This window comes from Schistocerca nitens, chromosome 8 (genome assembly GCF_023898315.1).
Source record: "Schistocerca nitens isolate TAMUIC-IGC-003100 chromosome 8, iqSchNite1.1, whole genome shotgun sequence".
NCBI lineage: Eukaryota > Metazoa > Arthropoda > Insecta > Orthoptera > Acrididae > Schistocerca > Schistocerca nitens.
Window position 1 is genome coordinate 298,879,145 of NC_064621.1, and position 21,246 is coordinate 298,900,390.

The 21,246-nt window shown below is 39.5% G+C and overlaps 1 protein-coding gene across 2 annotated transcripts in view; it reads right to left on the minus strand.

The window, feature by feature from the left end:
• The window catches only part of LOC126199370 (mast/stem cell growth factor receptor kita-like), a 277,142-nt gene that overhangs the window by 66,663 nt on the left and 189,233 nt on the right, over positions 1-21,246 (minus strand). For both annotated transcript variants that reach the window (XM_049936274.1, XM_049936273.1), the window contains exons 13-14: positions 8,941-9,165; positions 8,677-8,845 (exon numbers count right to left, since the gene is read on the minus strand). In XM_049936274.1, coding sequence (XP_049792231.1) covers positions 8,677-8,845; positions 8,941-9,165 — 394 coding nt within the window. The remainder of the gene's footprint in view (positions 1-8,676; positions 8,846-8,940; positions 9,166-21,246) is intronic.

Here is a 21,246-nt window from a genome sequence, read left to right on the forward strand (position 1 = left end):
TAATCTAATTCCCTCAGATCTCAACTACATTCCATTATCCTCGTTTTGCTTTTGTAGATGTTCATCTTATATCCTCCTTTCAAGACACTGTCCATTCTGTTCAACTGCTCTTCCAGGTCCTTTGCTGTCTCTGACAGAATTACAATGTCGTTGGCAAACATCAAAGATTTCATTTCTTCTCCATGGATTTTAATTCCTATTCCAAATTTTTCTTTTGTTTCCATACCGCTTGCTCAATATACAGATTGAACAACATTGTGGAAAAGCTACAACCCTGTTTCACTCCCTTCTCAACTGCTGCTTCCCTTTCGTGCTCCTTGACTCTTATAACTGCCCTCTAGTTTCTGTACAAATTGTAAATAGCCTTTCACTCCCTGTATTTTACCCCTACCACTTTCAGAATTTGAAAGAGAGTATTCCAGTCAACATTGTCAAAAGCTTTCTCTAAGTCTACAAATGCAAGAAATGTAGGTTTGGCTTTTCTTAACCTACATTCTAAAATAAGTCGTAGGGTGAGTATTCCCTTGCGTGTTTTAACATTTCTACAGAATACAAACTGATCTTCCCCAAAACAGCTTCTACCCATTTTTCCATTCATCTGAAAAGAATTCCTGTTAGTATTTTGCAACCATGATTTATTAAGCTGATAGTTCAGTAATTTTCACACCTGTCAACAGCTACTTTCTTTGGGATTGGAATTGTTGTATTTTTCTTGAAGTCTGAGAGTATTTCACCTGTCTCATACATATTGCTCACCAGATGGAAGAGTTTTGTCATGGCTGGCTCTCCCAAGGCTATCAGTAGTTCTAATGGAATGTTGTCTACTCCTGGGGCCTTGTTTCGACTTAGGTTCTCCAGTGCTCTGTAAAATTGTTCATCCAGTATCACATCGACCCAGGTCCTCCAGTGCTCTGTAAAATTGTTCATGCAGTATCATATCTCCCATTTAATCTTCATCTACGCCCTCTTCCATTTCCATAACATTGCCCTCAAGTACATCGCCCATGTATAGACCCTCTATACATTCCTTCCACCTTTCTGCGTTCCCTTCTTTGCTTAGGACTGGTTTTCCGTCTCAGCTCTGGATATTCATACAGGTGGTTCTCTTTTCTCCAATGGTCTCTTTAATTTTCCTGTAGGCAGTATCCATATTATCCCTAGTGATATATGCTGCTACATCCTTACGTTTGTCCTCTAGCCATCCCTACTTAGGCATTTTGCACTTCCTGTCAATCTCATTTTTGAGACGTTTGGATTCCTTTTTGCATGCTTTATTTACTGAATTTTTATATTTTCTCCTTTCATCAGTTAAATTCAGCATCTCTTCTGTTACTCAAGGATTTCTACTAGCCCTCATCTTTTTGCCTACTTGATCCTCTGCTGCCTGCACTATTTCATCTCTCAAAGCTACCCATTCTTCTTATACTGTATTTCTTTCCCGTGGTCTTGTCAACTGTTCCATAATGCTCTCTGCAAAACTCTCTACAACCTCTGGGTCTTTCAGTCTATCCAGGTCCAGGTCCCAACTCCTTAAATTTATACCTTTTTGCAGTTTCTTCAGTTTTAATCTACAGTTCATAACCAATAAATTGTGGTCCACATCTGTTCCTGGAAATGTCTTACAATTTAAAACCTGGTTCCTAAATCTTAAATCTTCCAGTGTCTCCAGGCCTCTTACATATATACAACCTTCTTCCAAGATTCTTAAACCAAGAGTTACTATGATGTTATGCCCTGTGCAAAATTCTACCAGGAGGCTTCTTCTTTCATTCCTTAACCCCAGTCCATATTCACCTACTACTTTTACTTTTCTTCCTTTTTCTACTATCAAATTCCAGTCCCCCCTGACTATTAAATTTTTGTCTTCCTTAACTATCTGAATAATTTCTTTTATCACATCATACATTTCTTCAATCTCTTCATCATCTATGGAGCTAGTTGGCATATAAACTTGTACTACTGTGGTAGGCATGGGCTTTGTGTCTATCTTGGTTACAATAATGCATTCACTATGCTGTTCATAGTAGCTTATCCTCATCCCTATGTTTTTATTCATTATTAAACCTACTCCTGCATTACCCATTTTTGATTTTGTATTTATAACCCTCTATTCATCTGACCAGAAGTCTTGTTACTCCTGCCACCGAACTTCACTAATTCCCACTATTGCAGATGATACATATGTATTAATAGAAGACCATGAGCTAGAAAACAATCATGTTGGTATCAGCAATACGAGAAATCATCTAGAACTGTGGTTTCAGTTCAGTAAACCCTGTAATAACCACGGATTTAACAACTCTCAATGTTTAAAAAAATCGCTAGAATTTTATAATGAATCCCTTAAATCTACTGCACATATTCTCACTTTCAGACTCATAATTCATTGTGCATTAATTTGAGTTTATGAAAATATGAGTGGTTTCCTAATGAAGAGTTAGAATTTTGGTGGAATCCTATGACTCGAACAATTTAATAATCTTACCCTGCAGTAAAATTGACGAATCTACAGAAAAACTCTAGTTAGCACACTGCCATAAATAACCATAAAATACAACTGAGATCAAGTCTTACATCCTAATTTTTCAAGAACTCCAAAGATAATCAAAATTATTTTTCTGTGATTTCAGGCACACTGTAGAACTTAGAGAATGGTGGCAGGAAACATTCCTTTGGCATGGGAAGTGTGTGTGGAATTACAGGATTAATTTAAAACTTCAGTTTATGTTTATTAAATAATCCAAATCTTCCTCCAACACAAATGCTTCAGTAAGCCATTCTAAAACTGAAGAGAACAGTGGCTGCCACCAAAATGACCTGTGCCTTTATGTAGGATGAGTTTTCCAGCTATCAATGGAAAAAAAGCAGAAGCAAAGCAATGAAAAAATGACTTTTTCAGGGAGTTTATGCCAAGAGAAACTCAACTTACCAGCTGCATGCAGCAGTTAGGAAATCATTGTCTTTTTGGTGCTAGTTATAAGAGCACAGTATCTAGCAGTATTGAAACAAGTGGCTAATGCACTGCAGACAAAGAGAATGGGTTTGCCCAAGATAGGAGAGGATATTAATGGAATCCTTGACATACTCATGAAATGCCATGAAGACATGGATCATTTCACTGAGAAATTGTTTCCAAAACTGTGAAACGTTGAAATGAAATTTGAAGTACAAATTTGTGTCATGCTGCTTGTACATAAGTATGATGCTGGAGTAATACATCATTAAATTTTTATAATTATTGCTAAAAGTGTTCATTAGCAATACCAAAATTAGACTTACTTAAATCGTTAAATACTTGAGTCTCCCTACAGATTACAGCATCAAAACTCATGCTTTCTTCACTGATATAGAACTCTTGATTCTAAAGATAATGCTGCCCATCACTGTAGCTATAGAACACTCATTCAGCATGTTTTGTAGCTTTAAATCTTGCTGAGGAGTACTATGGAAAAGGAGATGCTATGTGATTTGTATTTGCTAAGTATGCACCAAACTTTTAATTTTGTAAAAGAAAATAGAAATATTGAGAGTATTAGAAAAAGTTTCTGTAAACCTGAGAAAATTGCTATTAACTTGAAATTCACAACAGCCAAACCTAATATGATGTGACTAAAATTATTATACTGGTAACCAATAAGTGGTGTGGATATAAATGAGATCATTGTTTATGATTTCAGATCACATTCTGGTTACATCCATGATGCCAGGTAATTCCTATCTATTGCAACTGTAATAAATATATAAAACAGTATATCATATGCCTCTAGATTCAAATTTAGAAGATTCCTTTAAGGTGCATGAATCACAGAATGTTCAAGGTGATTAAATGTATGTACACTACGACAGTGTGAGAAGTCATCAGAAGTGAGTTTGTGTGTGTGTGTGTGTGTGTGTGTGTGTGTGTGTGTGTGTGTGTGTGTGTGTGTTTGTATCTCTTATGCATTGTTAGTTCAGTAAAGTTTTTGGAGTTGTTTAGTATTAGGGTAAGGTGAGTAACTACAGTTGTCAACCCATTTTTCAGAAATTATTTCTTCCGCATTGGGTAGAATACCATTCTGTGATGACATTGGAGGAACAGTAACTGCAACCACACCAGTTTACCTTCAAACAAGAAGAAAGTGAACATCAATATAGCGGCATTTCCCCAGTTTTGTGAATGATTTTGTCACAAATATGACAATTCAATTACATCATCACTAACTGCAACAGTTCAATATGGATACCAACTTTCTGGACAACTCATCCTACAGAGTGGTAGCATTTTTCAAGAATATGTTGTGTGTAAAGACAAAGACAAATTAAACCTTATGTTTACCATCATGAATGAAAATTTGATTAAAGTGGCACAGGACAGTATTGCGGCCCATCTCTGAGTAGCCATATCAAAATTTTAAAGACACAGTTACAAAGCAATTGTCAATACCTAAGGAACTAAGTACATAACCTGTATGAAGTGGCCATCAAAACTAGAAGCCCAATGGAATTGGTATGACACCTACATAAATTGGCAGTTCAGAACCTGTTTTCAGAAGATGCATCACATATGATATGGCTCAACTGTATAAGTATTATTTTGGTAGCACATGATAATTTACCATTATCAACATTAGTAGAGAAGGTGGGTGCATTTTTCCATTTTTTCCCTAAGGTGTTCACTATAACTCAATACTTTACATAGTAAGGTGCCAACAAACAGTGTCATCATCTAGCAATAGCTTGTTAACACTGTCAACAAAACAGTTATCTGTCACATTTCCACACCTATTTGTGATATAGTTACCTCCACAACAAGATTAGGCATGTACATCTGGATATAGTAAGGCAACTATCCTACTCCTATGGGTACAAATACTTGTAAACAATAATTAGTGGCTAAGGAATTCATCTGCACATGGATCACAAGATCTGAAGTTCTGGCCAAAGTGACCACAGATCGTGGTCACAATTTGACTGTTCAGTTTTTACCAAGCTCATAGAACTATGTGGATTCTCCCCCTCAAAACCGCCAGCTACCATCCTGTGGGCAATGAAGTGATAGAATGACTGCATAAAATATTCAAAGCAGTGCTCATGTGCCACAAAAGTACCTGGACTGACATATTGCCTGTCATGTTAATGGATTTAAGGACGACTATAGAAACCGATATGGATCTTGCCCTGAGTCACTTAGTCTATGAACAACAAATTCATTTTCCTGTGGACATCATAAACAGCCAAGAAACAATTACACCCTCAGCCCACACACTGCAAGAGTTCACACAAGCACTGTAGCACACAATGCAGTGACTCATTCCACCAGCAACATTCTGTCATGGCATAAAGCAAATAATTTTCATAAGAACCTACAGAGCTGATTGCACAGTTGGTTACATTTTGATACAGTTAAGCCATCACTGTTGTCCCCATGTGCTGAGCCATATTGGATATTATACTGCAACTTGCACACCTTCATAATACTTCAAGACAGTAAAGATAATGATCTCCACAGAGAGAGTGAAGCAAGCGTGCTTCACAGACTAAGAACCTTCAGAAAAGCCACATGTAGTTTCCTCAATTCAAACCTTACCAGGCAAGCAACTCTCAAGGACAACATCCCCAGAGTTTCTCCAAATCAAGATACCAACGACCCAGTTACATCAGCAACTTCTGTGGGATGAGACTTACTAATACTTGAAGCTGTACCTCCACCAGGTTTTATTAGTCAGGCAGATCAGAAAACCAAACATACTAACCTGCATGTACCAGGAAGACCACTCTTTCCACCAGCATGGACATATTTTTGATGGGCATACTCAGAGACACCTCTGTCAGTGACACCTCCTCCAGCAACTGCATCATCGGACCCAGCAGCCACCTGTGACAACGAAGTTCCAACTAAGATGCTGGAAGCTTCTGGAGGTTTGTTTACTTGACCAGGGCATCAGATATGCCCAATATTCCCTTACATTCCCACTGACCCTGGATTCCACAAGCAGACTTTTAAGTATATGAACAAATGGCCCCGGTGTTGCCCTGCATTCCCAGAGTGTAATAGCACAGCTGGTAAGGCCATTTCAACACAGAAGCGGTTCAGCTATGTTTTCCCCCTCGCATCATTGCACAGTTGATCATTCATCATTCAAAAGAAGAAGCCTACTGTGGCAACCTATCATTGGTCAAACATTGACAATGCGAGAAGTCAACAAGAGTGATAGAGAGTATTTGTCTGATCTAAAAACAGTAGTGTGGCTAACAACTCCGTGAAAACAACATACATTTTGAGCATCTCTCATATACAGGGTGTTTCAAAAATGACCGGTATATTTGAAACGGCAATAAAAACTAAACGAGCAGCGATAGAAATACACCGTTTGTTGCAATATGCTTGGGACAACAGTACATTTTCAGGCGGACAAACTTTCGAAATTACAGTAGTTACAATTTTCAACAACAGATGGCGCTGCAAGTGATGTGAACGATATAGAAGACAACGCAGTCTGTGGGTGCGCCATTCTGTACGTCGTCTTTCTGCTGTAAGCGTGTGCTGTTCACAACGTGCAAGTGTGCTGTAGACAACATGGTTTATTCCTTAGAACAGAGGATTTTTCTGGTGTTGGAATTCCACCGCCTAGAACACAGTGTTGTTGCAACAAGACGAAGTTTTCAACGGAGGTTTAATGTAACCAAAGGACCGAAAAGCGATACAATAAAGGATCTGTTTGAAAAATTTCAATGGACTGGGAACGTGACGGATGAACGTGCTGGAAAGGTAGGGCGACCGCGTACGGCAACCACAGAGGGCAACGCGCAGCTAGTGCAGCAGGTGATCCAACAGTGGTCTCGGGTTTCCGTTCGCCGTGTTGCAGCTGCGGTCCAAATGACGCCAACGTCCACGTATCATCTCATGCGCCAGAGTTTACACCTCTATCCATACAAAATTCAAACGCGGCAACCCCTCAGCGCCGCTACCATTGCTGCACGAGAGACATTTGCTAACGATATAGTGCACAGGATTGATGACGGCGATATGCATGTGGGCAGCATTTGGTTTACTGACGAAGCTTATTTTTACCTCGACGGCTTCGTCAATAAACAGAACTGGCGCATATGGGGAACCGAAAAGCCCCATGTTGCAGTCCCATCGTCCCTGCATCCTCAAAAAGTACTGGTCTGGGCCGCCATTTCATCCAAAGGAATCATTGGCCCATTTTTCAGATCCGAAACGATTACTGCATCATGCTATCTGGACATTCTTCGTGAATTTGTGGCGGTACAAACTGCCTTAGACGACACTGCAAACACCTCGTGGTTTATGCAAGATGGTGCCCGGCCACATCGCACGGCCGACGTCTTTAATTTCCTGAATGAATATTTCGATGATCGTGTGATTGCTTTGGGCTATCCGAAACATACAGGAGGCGGCATGGATTGGCCTCCCTATTCGCCAGACATGAACCCCTGTGACTTCTTTCTGTGGGGACACTTGAAAGACCAGGTGTACCGCCAGAATCCAGAAACGATTGAACAGCTGAAGCAGTACATCTCATCTGCATGTGAAGCCATTCCGCCAGACACGTTGTCAAAGGTTTCGGGTAATTTCATTCAGAGACTACGCCATATTATTGCTACGGATGGTGGATATGTGGAAAATATCGTACTATAGAGTTTCCCAGACCGCAGCACCATCTGTTGTTGAAAATTGTAACTACTGTAATTTCGAAAGCTTGTCTGCCTGAAAATGTACTGTTGTCCCAAGCATATTGCAACAAACGGTGTATTTCTATCGCTGCTCGTTTAGTTTTTATTGCCGTTTCAAATATACCGGTCATTTTTGAAACACCCTGTATCTTGTCAGTTCAATAAAGTCTTTTGAGCTGTTAATGTTTATCCACGTTTTGTGTGAGTAACTACAAGTTCACTGAAAACAGAACTCTATTGTTACAACATAGGTAACTGTAGTTAGGTGGTAAATATCAATATTATCATGTAGGTGTTTAGCTGAAAGTAGGAGATATAATAGTAGTTATTAAAAGTAACTGAAAAAGTACCCACTTTCCTGATTCTTTTACTATGTTACATGATGTCTGTAGAACTGTAAATACTTTATACTAATTTAAAAATTGTTAATTATTAATGCAGTTTCCAACAGCTGATTCTGTTCGTTAATATTAGGCTTGGCTCACTCCCCATCCCTTGTTCATGATGAAATTTGTGAAACAAGACAACTGAATGAACAAATAGAACTTTTTATGTTCTGTGCTGAGGAAAATGATGGGTTACAGAAGCATTATCATCCAAAGACCTTGCCACAGTGGTAACAGGAGTTCCCATCAGATCACTGAAGTTCAGCACAGTTGGGCTTGACTAGCACTTTGATAGATGACTGTCCTTGTCTGCTGAGCAGTGCAGGTAAGTGGGGTGAAGTAAGTCCATGTGAGGGAAGTAGAGGAACTGCTTGACTGAGAAGTAGTAGTTCTGGTATTGTAAACTGACAATGGCAGTGTGCTGACCAGATGCCCACCTACATCCACATTCAGTGACACCTATGGGCTGAGGATGACATGAAATTAATTCAGTACCATTGGGCCTTCAAGGCGTGTTCAGACAAAGTTTTAGTTTTTTTACACAAGTATCACCATGTTAAAATCCCTATTTATGGCAGCATTACATTTGCTGTTCTAAACGTATGCTACCTACCTACTTGATCCTTGACTGTTTTCCGGCCGTGATAATATTTCTATGCAGATACTTGGGTCTATGCTATCTGTTCCTGGGTCTATTTGATCTATAAAGTTCTTTCGATTGCGAATCAGGTAACTGTGCAAATTACCAAACCTGCAATATTCTACAATTACCAGAAGCTCTCCTGCAAGGATAAATCAAAATTCATGAAAGAACATTGCTCTTTTAAAATAAATATCAACAAATTTAAACATTTACACAGAAGGTATAGCAACTTACTTTTGGAAAGATTATCAGTACAAGCACCCAATAAATTCACAATATTCAGATGTTTCCCAAGATGGCACATAATTTTCAGCTCTGAAGCAAGAGCTTTTATGTATGTGATATCAACATTCTGTTTTACCATCTTCACTGCTACTGTTGTGATTTTATCAGGTTCGAGAATACCATATGCGTCAGCTTTTACTACAACACCAAAAGCTCCAGAACCTAGTTGCTTCCCTGCGGAAAGGATGAATGTAGAAAATAAAAAGTAAAATAAAAAAAATGTCACTTACTATATCATCAACCAGAAATGTATGCCTTCACTACTGTTAAAAAGATTTCTACCAGAAAATTACATTATTTGAAACCTTTTTTCCTCCTAAAGTAACCCAGGTTAAACTTAACAATATTGTGAAAAAGCTAGTTGCTACTCACCACACAGCGGAGATGCTGAGTTGCAGATAGGCACAACAAAAAGAACGACACAAGTGAGTTTCGGCCAACTGGGCCTTCGTCAGAAATAGACAAAATTTACACACACACACTCAAACAAATGCCAATGGTTACATGTGTGTGAAGTGTGTGTGTCTCTCTGTCTCTCTCTCTCTCTCTCTCTCTCTCTCTCTCTCTCTCTCTCTCTCTCTGTGTGTGTGTGTGTGTGTGTGTGTGTTGTCTGTTTCTGAAGGAGGTCTAGTTGACTGAAAGCTCCCTTCTGACAGTCTTTTTGTTGTGCCTATCTGCAACTCAGCATCTCTGTTTTATGGTGAATAGCAGCTGTCCTTTTCATAACAGTGTTACGTTCCATCCTGACCTTTCCATTATGTGATTTTGTCAAATTAAACCTAAATCTACAAAAAAGCAATGGATTACTCGGAGAGTAAAGCTATCTTCTAGATCAAAAACCAAACTTTATGTGTTGGTTAGAAACAGCTCTGATGATGCTATAGCTCTTTACAAGCCATACTGCAAAATATTAGAGATAATAATACAAACATTGAGGCAAAGACATTACAAAAGAAAGATAATTACATCATGTAACAAAATGAATACAAGTCGTGATACAGTGAGAAAGAAACTGACAAATCCATATGTAAGGAGGAGCACAGTTCTAAGAATAAATGATATGCAGGAACCACTGAAAGAAGCATTAGTATCCATCATAACAAATGCAAGACCAATTGTTATCTGGGCAACCAAGTTATATCAGCAGTAGCAGCTCTTGATCGGGGGCCAGGGACCACCAAATTCATTTCTCTGGTGCTACAGATTAATTTACCTGCAATCTTTCCCAAGATGGGACATACAGAGAGGCCACAGAAATTCAAATTCACAAAAGCAGCATAAACAGAAGAGAAGAAGGGACTGGAATTAGACAAGTTGTGAACTTTAGTACTAAATAAAGCAAACAGTGCTAATTCTTCCATAATACAAGCTCTGTAACACACAATGGTGTGATTTCGTGATCTCAGGCAGTGGCCTGATGATGTCACAGCCCAACTATTGCATGGATACATGGAAACAGTTCATTATGCTGAGCTAGCGTAAGTTTGAAAATAGTGTGTCATATAGCCTTTTATGATGCCCAAACATTAGGAGGTGAAATGTTACAACAATGACTGAAAATCATTTCCACATTGCAACTGTGGTTGAACTCGTGCACTCACCACCAAGTTCAATGAGCAACTCCTAACAGTAGCATCAATCAACATATTTCATGAAACTTCCTGGCAGATTAAAGCTGTGTGCCCGATCGAGACTCGAACTCGGGACCTTTGCCTTTCGCGGGCAAGTGCTCTACCATCTGAGGTACCGAAACATGACTCACGCCCGGTCCTCACAGCTTTACTCCTGCCAGTATCTGCTGTGAGGACTGGGCGTGAGTCGTGCTACAGTAGCTCAGATGGTAGAGCACTTGCCCGCAAAAGGCAAAGGTCCCGAGTTCGAGTCTCGGTCGGGCACACAGTTTTAATCTGCCAGGAAGTTTCATATCAGCGCACACTCCGAGGCAGAGTGAAAATCTCATTCTGGAAACATATTTAATGATAAATAAACAAGGCACAAATTTCAGACATGGTTTAACACAAAGTGAATGCATCAAAATCAAATATTAATTTTATGGCTACACACAATATAGGTATTACAAAACGCATGAGACTGTAGACGCAACACATGTTTGCAACAGACATTAGTTGCATCTGTAGAACAAATAAAGATATTAAAACTTTCACTATTCATTCACTGCATCCCATAAATAGTAGGCTACAGGGATCTGAACTAAGTCAAGGTATAACAAATTAAAGAAACTATAACAAACGTAATTGTTGGGTTCAAATTAATGATATGAATACAATAGAGGGAAACATTCCACGTGGGAAAAATATATCTAAAAACAAAGATGATGTGACTTACCAAATGAAGCGCTGGCAGGTCGATAGACACACAAACTAACACACACAAACAAACAAAATTCAAGCTTTCACAACAAACTGTTGCCTCATCAGGAAAGAGGGAAGGAGAGGGAAAGACGAAAGGATGTGGGTTTTAAGGGAGAGGGTAAGGATTCATTCCAATCCCGGGAGCGGAAAGACTTACCTTAGGGGGAAAAAAAGACTGGTATACACTCGCACATACACACATATCCATCCACACATATACAGACACAAGCAGACATATTTAAAGACAAAGAGTTTGAGCAGAGATGTCAGTCGAGGCGGAAGTGCAGAGGCAAAGATGTTGTTGAATGACAGGTGAGGTATGAGTGGCGGCAACTTGAAATTAGCGGAGATTGAGGCCTGGTGGGTAACGGGAAGAGAGGATATATTGAAGAGTAAGTTCCCAACTCCGGAGTTCGGATAGGTTGGTGTTAGTGGGAAGTATCCAGAGGGATATGTGGCTGAGGGACTGCGTCAGCTTTCAGACAACACTACATACAAACACCAACAAGCAACAGTACCTCCATTATGACAGCTGCCACCCATTCCACATCAAACGGTCCCTTCCCTACAGCCTAGGTCTTCGTGGCAAATGAATCTGCTCCAGTCCGGAATCCCTGAACCAATACACCAACAACCTGACAACAGCTTTTGCATCCAGCAACTACCCTCCCGACCTGGTACAGAAGCAAATAACCAGAGCCACTTCCTCATCCCCTCAAACCCAGAACCTCCCACAGAAGAACCACAAAAGTGCCCCACTTGTGACAGGATACTTTCCGGCACTGGACCAGACTCTGAATGTGGCTCTCCAGCAGGGATACGACTTCCTCAAATCCTGCCCGGAAATGAGATCCATCCTTCATGAAATCCTCCCCACTCCACCAAGAATGTCTTTCCGCCGTCCACCTAACCTTCGTAACCTGTTAGTTCATCCCTATGAAATCCCCAAACCACCTACCCTACCCTCTGGCTCCTACCCTTGTAACCTCCCCCGGTGTAAAACCTGTCCCATGCACCCTCCCACCACCACCTACTCCAGTCCTGTAACCCGGAAGGTGTACACGATCAAAGGCAGAGCCACGTGTGAAAGCACCCACGTGATTTACCAACTGACCTGCCAACACTGTGATGCATTCTATGTGGGAATGACCAGCAACAAACTGTCCATTCGCATGAATGGACACAGGCAGACAGTGTTTGTTGGTAATGAGGATCACCCTGTGGCTAAACATGCCTTGATGCACAGCCAGCACATCTTGGCACAGTGTTACACCGTCCGGGTTATCTGGATACTTCCCACTAACACCAACCTATCCGAACTCCGGAGATGGGAACTTGCTCTTCAATATATCCTCTCTTCCCGTTACCCACCAGGCCTCAATCTCCACTAATTTCAAGTTGCCGCCACTCATACCTCACCTGTCATTCAACAACATCTTTGCCTCTGCACTTCCGCCTCGACTGACATCTCTGCCCAAACTCTTTGTCTTTAAATATGTCTGCCTGTGTCTGTATATGTGTGGATGGATATGTGTGTGTGTGAGAGTGTATACCCGTCCTTTTTCCCCCTAAGGTAAGTCTTTCCACTCCCGGGATTGGAATGACTCCTTACCCTCTCCCTTAAAACCCACATCCTTTCGTCTTTCCCTCTCCTTCCCTCTTTCCTGATGAGGCAACAGTTTGTTGCGAAAGCTTGAATTTTGTGTGTTTGTGTGTGTTAGTTTGTGTGTCTATCGACCTGCCAGCACTTCATTTGGTAAGTCACATCATCTTTGTTTTTAGATATAAATTAAAGAAATTGTTAGAAACACCATTAATGATTAACTATTGCCAAATTCTAAGGAGTTATTTCTGTAATACCATCAAAATTTGACACAGTGAAATCAGTAAGAATGTTGCTGCATTGAAGTAAGCTGCTACTTCCTTGTTTATGTTAAGCAACAGTTCTTTTTCTCCTATTACTAGCTGAATTACTAAATAACCAAACTGCTGTATCTACATCTACAGCTATACTCGCAAACCACTGTGAAGTTTATGACAGAGAGTATGTCTCATTCTATCCATTATTAGGATATTTTTCCTGTTCTTTTCACATATGGAGCATAGGAAGAATAATTATTTAAATACATCTGTGCATGCTGAAATTAATGTAATCTTGTTCTCGCAATCCCTAGATGGCAGCAGGTCAAGAGGTTGAAGTGTATGCCAAGAGTCGTCATTTAAAGCCAGTTCTTGAAACTTTCGAAGTAGGCTTTCTTCAAATATTTTACGTCTATCTTTAAGAGTCTGCCAGTTCATTTTTTTCACTTGCTGTGTCTTCGCCACCAAAAAAATCATCCATCCAGCCACAAATTTCACTTGATACCCTATACAACTGTATTTTTGATAATAAGAATAGATGTGGCACACAGACTTAAATGCTTTTTGGAAATCAAGAAATACTGCATTTACTTGATTGCCTCGGTCCAAATCTTGCAGTATGTCATGTGAGAAAATGCAATTTGGGTTTCACGCAACTGATGTTTTTGGAATCTCTGAGGTTGGCATAGAGGAGGTATTCTGTTTGAGATATGTCATTATGTTTGCACTCAGAATATGTTCTAAGATTCTACATCAAATCACTATCAAGGATAGTGGATGGTAGTTTTGTGAATCACTTCCATTACCTTTCCTGTAAATGGGTGTGACCCCATACTTTTTTTGAACTAATGGATGCAGTTTTTTATTTGAGAGGTTTACAATAGATTATAGTTAACAGATGGCCTAACTCAGTCAAAAATGTAGTATAGAATCTGACAGGAATTCCACTGGATCCTTGAGCTTGTTTCATGTTAATGATTTCAGTTGTTTCTCAACACCATAGACACTAACACTTATTTCACTCACCTGTTCAGTGGTACAAGGATTAAATTGGGGCAACTCTCCTGGGTTTCCCTTTGTAAAGGAATATTTGAAAGTGGAGTAAAGCATTTCTCCTTCTGCTTTGTTGTCCTCTGTTTCAGTTCCTACTTCATCCATATGAGTGAGTGGATGCTAACTTTCGTGCTTATGCTACTAACAGTTCTTAAATATGATTAGAATTTCTTTGCAGTTTGTGAGACATCTTTAGACCAAATTCTTCTGTGGTAGTTGTTGAAGAATTCATGCATTACTCTCTAGAGGGCCAAACACTTTTTATTAGCATTTCTCTATCTATAGCCCTATGCTTTGTTTTTCACCTATTTTGCAGTAGTCTCTGTTTCTTTAGAAGTTTTTGTATGGTGGCTTTATACCTTGGTGGTACCTCTCATTATGAACTGTTCTACTGGCTACATATCTATCCAATGTATAATCAACTATTCCTTTAAACCTGATTCCTAGTCCTACTACAAAACTCAAGTTCCTCATTGATGCAGGACACTACTGCTCTTTTATCTAGTTTGTCGAACCTATATATCTTTCTCCTCCCCCCATGAACCATGGACCTTGCCGTTGGTGGGGAGGCTTGCGTGCCTCAACAATACAGATAGCCGTACCGTAGGTACAACCACAACGGAGGGGTATCTGTTGAGAGGCCAGACAAACGTGTGGTTCCTGAAGAGGGGCAGCAGCCTTTTCAGTAGTTTCAGGGGCAACAGTCTTGATGATTGACTGATCTGGCCGTGTAACACTAACCAAAATGGCCTTGCTGTTGTGGTACTGCGAACGGCTGAAAGCAAGGGGAAACTACAGCCGTAATTTTTTCCGAGGGCATGCAACTTTACTGTATGGTTAAATGATGATGGCGTCCTCTTGGGTAAAATATTCCGGAGGTAAAATAGTCACCCATTCGGATCTCCGGGTGGGGACTACTCAGGAGGACGTCGTTATCAGGAGAATGAAAACTGGCATTAGATATAGTGGGAATTAGTGAAGTTTGGTGGCAGGAGGAACAAGACTTCTGGTCAGATGAATACAGGGTTATAAACACAAAATCAAATAGGGGTAATGCAGGAGTAGGTTTAATAATGAATAAAAAAAAATAGGAGTGTGGGTAAGCTACTACAAACAGCATAGTGAACGTATTATAGTGATAGACACGAAGCCCATGCCTACTACAGTAGTACAAGTTTATATGCCAACTAGGTCTGCAGATGATGAAGAAATTGAAGAAATGTATGATGAGATAAAAGAAATTATTCAGGTAGTGAAGGGAGACGAAAATTTAATAGTCATGGGTGACTGGAATTCGACAGTAGGAAAAGGGAGAGAAGGAAACATAGTAGGTGAATATGGATTGGGGCTAAGATATGAAAGAGGAAGCTGTCTGGTAGAATTTTGCACAGAGCATAACTTAATCATAGCTAACACTTGGTTCAAGAATCATAAAAGAAGGTTGTATATGTGGAAGAATCCTGGAGATACTAAAAGGTATCAGATAGCTAATATAATGGTAAGACAGAGATTTAGGAACCAGGTTTAAATTGTAGGACATTTACAGGGGCAGATGTGGACTCTGACCACAATCTATTGGTTATGAACTGTAGATTAAAACTGAAGAAATTGCAAAAAGGTGGGAATTTAAGGGAATGGGACCTGGATAAACTGAAAAAAACCAGAGGTTGTACAGAGTTTCAGGGACAGCATAAGGGAACAATTGACAGCAATGGCGGAAATAAATACAGTAAAAGAAGAATGGGTAGCTCTGAGGGATGAAGTAGTGAAGGCAGCAGAGGATCAAGTAGGTAAAAAGATGAGAGCTAGTAGAAATCCTTGGGTAACAGAAGAAATATTGAATTTAATTGATGAAAGGAGAAAATATAAAAATCAGTAAATGAAGCAGGCAAAAAGGAATACAAATGTCTCAAAAATGAGATCGACAGGAAGTGCAAAATGGCTAAGCAGGCATGGCTAGAGGACAAATGTAAGGATGTAGAGGCTTATCTCACTAGGGGTAAGACAGATACAGCCTACAGGAAAATTAAAGAGACCTTTGGAGAAAAGAGAGCCACTTGTATGAATATCAAGAGCTCAGATGGAAACCCAGTTCTAAGCAAAGAAGGGAAAGCAGAAAGGTGGAAGGAGTATATAGAGGGTCTATACAAGGGCGATGTACTTGAGGACAATATTATGGAAATGGAAGAGGATGTAGACGAAGATGAAATGAGAGATACGATACTGCGTGAAGAGTTTGACAGAGCACTGAAAGACCTGAGTCAAAACAAGGCCCCAGGAGTAGGCAACATTCCATTAGAACTACTGACAGCCTTGGGAGAGCCAGTCCTGACAAAACTCTACCATCTGGTGAGCAAGATGTATGAGACAGGCGAAATACTCTCAGACTTCAAGAAGAATATAATAATTCCAATCCCAAAGAAAGCAGGTGTTGACAGATGTGAAAATTACTGAACTATCAGTTTAATAAGCCACAGCTGCAAAATACTATCGCGAATTATTTACAGACGAATGGAAAAACTGGTAGAAGCCGACCTCGGGGAAGATCAGTTTGGATTCTGTAGAAATGTTGGAACACGTGAGGTAGTACTGACCTTACGACTTATCTTAGAAGAAAGATTAAGGAAGGGCAAACCTACATTTCTAGCATTTGTAGACTTAGAGAAAGCTTTTGACAATGTTGACTGGAATACTCTCTTTCAAATTCTAAAGGTGGCAGGGGTAAAATACAGGGAGCGAAAGGCTATTTACAATTTGTACAGAAACCAGATGGCAGTTATAAGAGTCGAAGGGCATGAAAGGGAAGCAGTGGTTGGGAAGGGAGTGAGACAGGGTTGTAGCGTCTCCCCGATGTTATTCAATCTGTATAATGAGCAAGCAGTAAAGGAAACAAAAGAAAAGTTTGGAGTAGGTATTAAAATTCAGGGAGAAGAAATAAAAACTTTGAGGTTCGCTGATGACATTGTAATTCTGTCAGAGACAGCAAAGGACTTGGAAGAGCAGTTGAATGGAATGGATAGTGTCTTGGAAGGAGGATATAAGATGAACATCAACAAAAGTAAAACAAGGATAATGGAATGTAGTCAAATTAAGTCGGGTGATGCTGAGGGAATTAGATTAGGAAATGAGACACTTAAAGTAGTAAAGGAGTTTTGCTATTTGGGGAGCAAAATAACTGATTATGGTTGAAGTAGAGAGGATATAAAATGTAGACTGGCAATGGCAAGGAAAGCGTTTCTGAAGAAGAAAAATTTGTTAACATCGAGTGTAAATTTAAGTGTCAGGAAGTCGTTTCTGAAAGTATTTGTATGGAGTGTAGCCATGTATGGAAGTGAAACATGGACAATAAATAGTTTGTACAAGAAGAGAATAGAAGCTTTCGAAATGTGGTGCTACAGAAGAATGTTGAAAATTAGGTGGGTAGATCATGTAACTGATGAGGAGGTATTGAATAGGATTGGGGATTAGAGAAGTTTGTGGCACAACTTGACTAGAAGAAGGGATCAGTTGGTAGGACATGTTCTGAGGCATCAAGGGATCACAAATTTAGCGTTGCAGGGCAGCATGGTGGGTAAAAATTGTAGAGGGAGACCAAGAGATGAATACACTAAACAGATTCAGAAGGATGTAGGTTGCAGTAGGTACTGGGAGATGAAGGAGCTTGCACAGGATAGATTAGCATGGAGAGCTGCATCAAACCAGTCTCAGGACTGAAGACCACAACAACAACAACAACAACAACATATATCTTTCTACTTGTTTTAGTTGCCTTTTGTATTTTGGTAATCACCGTTGCCTCAGTTTCATGGTCACCGATACCAGTTGTGATTTGGATGATTTAGTTAAGCTGTTCACTTCAAATATTTCTGGACCTATTAACTGTTTGCAAACATTGCAATGTAATTAAACATTGAAATGTATTTAGACAAAAATAAACAAAATAAATAAATTCTATTTCCACCTCAATGAATTGTAAGAAAGTCTTCACAAAATTATATACAGCCTCGTGTCATAGCTAAATTAATTTCAGAGATACCAACATCAACTTATGTTTTTGAAATGGAGCTACAATAATTTCTGCTGTCAATACCGTAAATATGAAAATGACTATTTATTATTTACTGCATGGCACGGCACAGCATGAACTAATGAAATATAAATAGTCTACAAATAAGCATTTAATGTGGATATAAAATAGGCAGGTCATATAAAAAGAAAAACTAACAACAGATATAAAATTAAATTAAATGTCATGTGACCTGGGCCTCCTGGCAGGTAGATGTGATCAGCTGATGCAAGGCTTTTGAGGTGACGCCACTACTTCTGCGACTTGTGTGTCGATAAGGATGAAATGATGATGACAAAGATGACAAACACCCAGTCCCTGAGCAGAGAAAACCACCAACACAGCCATGAATAGAACCCAGGCCCCTTGGTATGTCAAGCTGGCACACTATCCACTCAGCTACGGTGGCGGACATAAAATTAAATAAGGTATATAAAACAACAAAATATATGGAAACACAACTACATCCAAATATCTGTACCGCTGATGAATTCTACTACTTTTTCAGCTGCATGCAGGAATTCGGAGCAGTCACCAGTTAAAGCTGCTAATGGGCAATCTTCAGCTATATGTTTAATGGTTTGCTGGCAGCTCCACAATCACTCTTGGGAGAAGTTATTTTCTCCCTTCTGTACACTGAGTCAGTGCATCCACCACAGTTTGTTCAAATTCTGTTCAAGGTAGACCAGATTTTGTGACGCTTGTCACATTGCATATTATGAAAGGTAGGTGATGCATGTTTGGTACACTTCTCTTTCCATACAAAATTGTTGCCTCTTTAGAAGTGAACCTCTACAATGCAGTCTGGCTCTGCCACTGTCAGGTTTGCCTCAGTGGATTTGTAGAAGCTGGTTGTTCTCAATTTTTTTGAGTTCTCTACTGAGTGATTTCTCTCCTTGTGGATGGGAAGGAGTCTTATTGCTTGATGTTGGCAGCCAATAGTTTGGGATTGTCTTTATTGTGCCTGTTATAAAGCACATGGTTTGATTTAGTTGGACATCAAGGCAAATAGTGTGATAATTGTTGAGCAAACTGGTTTGCAACTTTCCGTTACAAGACAAACTAGACCTAAAGTTGAAGTTTGTAGCATGGTACAAGAAGACCCTTCTGAAGTGCTAGCAAGTTTATGCAGGATGTTGTTGTGAGGTCTGAAACTGACAGCTGTGTTTGACAAATGATTCTTGAAGCACAGTGATCTAACTGGGATGACATCTAGACATCTTGGGTGTTCACTGTGGTACAGTAGTTAGTACTCAAAGTAAACACTGAGTTCTCAGTTGGCTAATTTGTTCTTGAGGTAGAATGTAGATACTTCTGTCTATCTGGCACCGTATTGAAAACTCCAAAGGCTACAGTGTTTCCTGCTAACTTTTACATCCTTCACCAAGATGTCCTCAGTGGCCTGTAAATGATTACAACATACTGTCAGGGCCAAATCATTGGTATATTCAAACTTCCAAGAGGTGGTTTTTGGTATATCAGCTATATAAAGGCTGAATAACAGGAGATCCAGAGCACATGCCTGCAAAAGAGCATTGTTCACCTTCATTTAAGCACCCAGTGATGACTTGGAAACATCTGTCAGAAAGTGTGGCACTGACAAGGTTGTTGATATCTTTGCAGCAGAATGCATTCATTAATTTTAATATCATGACTTGTCTCCAAACTGTGTCATATGCTGCATAAGGTTGATAAACATGGGTGAGGGTTTCCATTATTTCTAGTAGCCTGTTTGTATCACATCATTAATGAGAGAATGTGATCTGAGCAGCTTCAATGAGGGCAAAATTCAGCTGTTCAGTTGGGATATGTTTAAGTATCTTAAGACTGATCCTGTTGTAGAGTAATCTTTCAAAAAGTTTGTCAATCATGCTAAGCAGTGCAAATGGTCTACAGCTTTAGGATGAATCATTCATTTTTCCTCATTTTAAGACGTCTTTGATCTTAGCTCTCTTGAGTTGATGGCGAACATTATCTGTCAGCATGAGATTGGTGTAAAATATGGGAAGCCATTTTCTTGTATATGAGGAATTCGGTACGGATGCCACTGAAAACCAACCAATTACTCTTTTGCAGCAGGAATTATATAGTATTATAAATATGACTTTGTAGGATACACTAAGCAGATTCAGAAGGATGTAGGTTGCAGTAGGTACTGGGAGATGAAGAAGCTTGCACAGGATAGAGTAGCATGGAGAGCTGCATCAAACCAGTCTCAGGACTGAAGACCACAACAAACAACAACAAAGGATTTCACCAATCGTAATATTACACTGTAATAACAAATCTATTGCTCTTTTGCAACAGGAATTATATTGTGTTATAAGTATGACTTTGTAGGATTTCATCAATTGTAATATTACACTGTAATAACAAACCTATTGTTCTATTGCAACATGAATTATATTGCATTGTATGGATGACATTGTCTATTGCTACAATAAAATTATTCTATTCTATTCTATTCTATTCCACCGGGCTTTCCTTAATTTCATTTTATGAAGAGCTAGTCTGATTTCTCCCATGATGAAGGAAGCCAGCCCCCGATCTCATGGAGCTAGTGAAGTGGATACAAAATGATTAGCAACTTCATATGGTAATACAGAGTCACAGGAAACAAAAAAAATATGAGAAATGATCATAATTTCATACCAGTCATAGTAATATGTTAGATCATGAGAACTGTTCACAATCCTAGCACACAAAAATGTACGAAAAGCCATATCGTTACAGTGACCACAAAAGATGCTTTTAAAATAAAACCTGATTCAGCCTTTTGCAGAACATTGCCTTAACAAAAACCACAAATACAAATAGATGTAGAAGTCTCACACATAAAGGAAAAGGGGACAAAACACAGTCAGTGAGAAATTCAAAACCATATATGTATAGCCCACACCTACT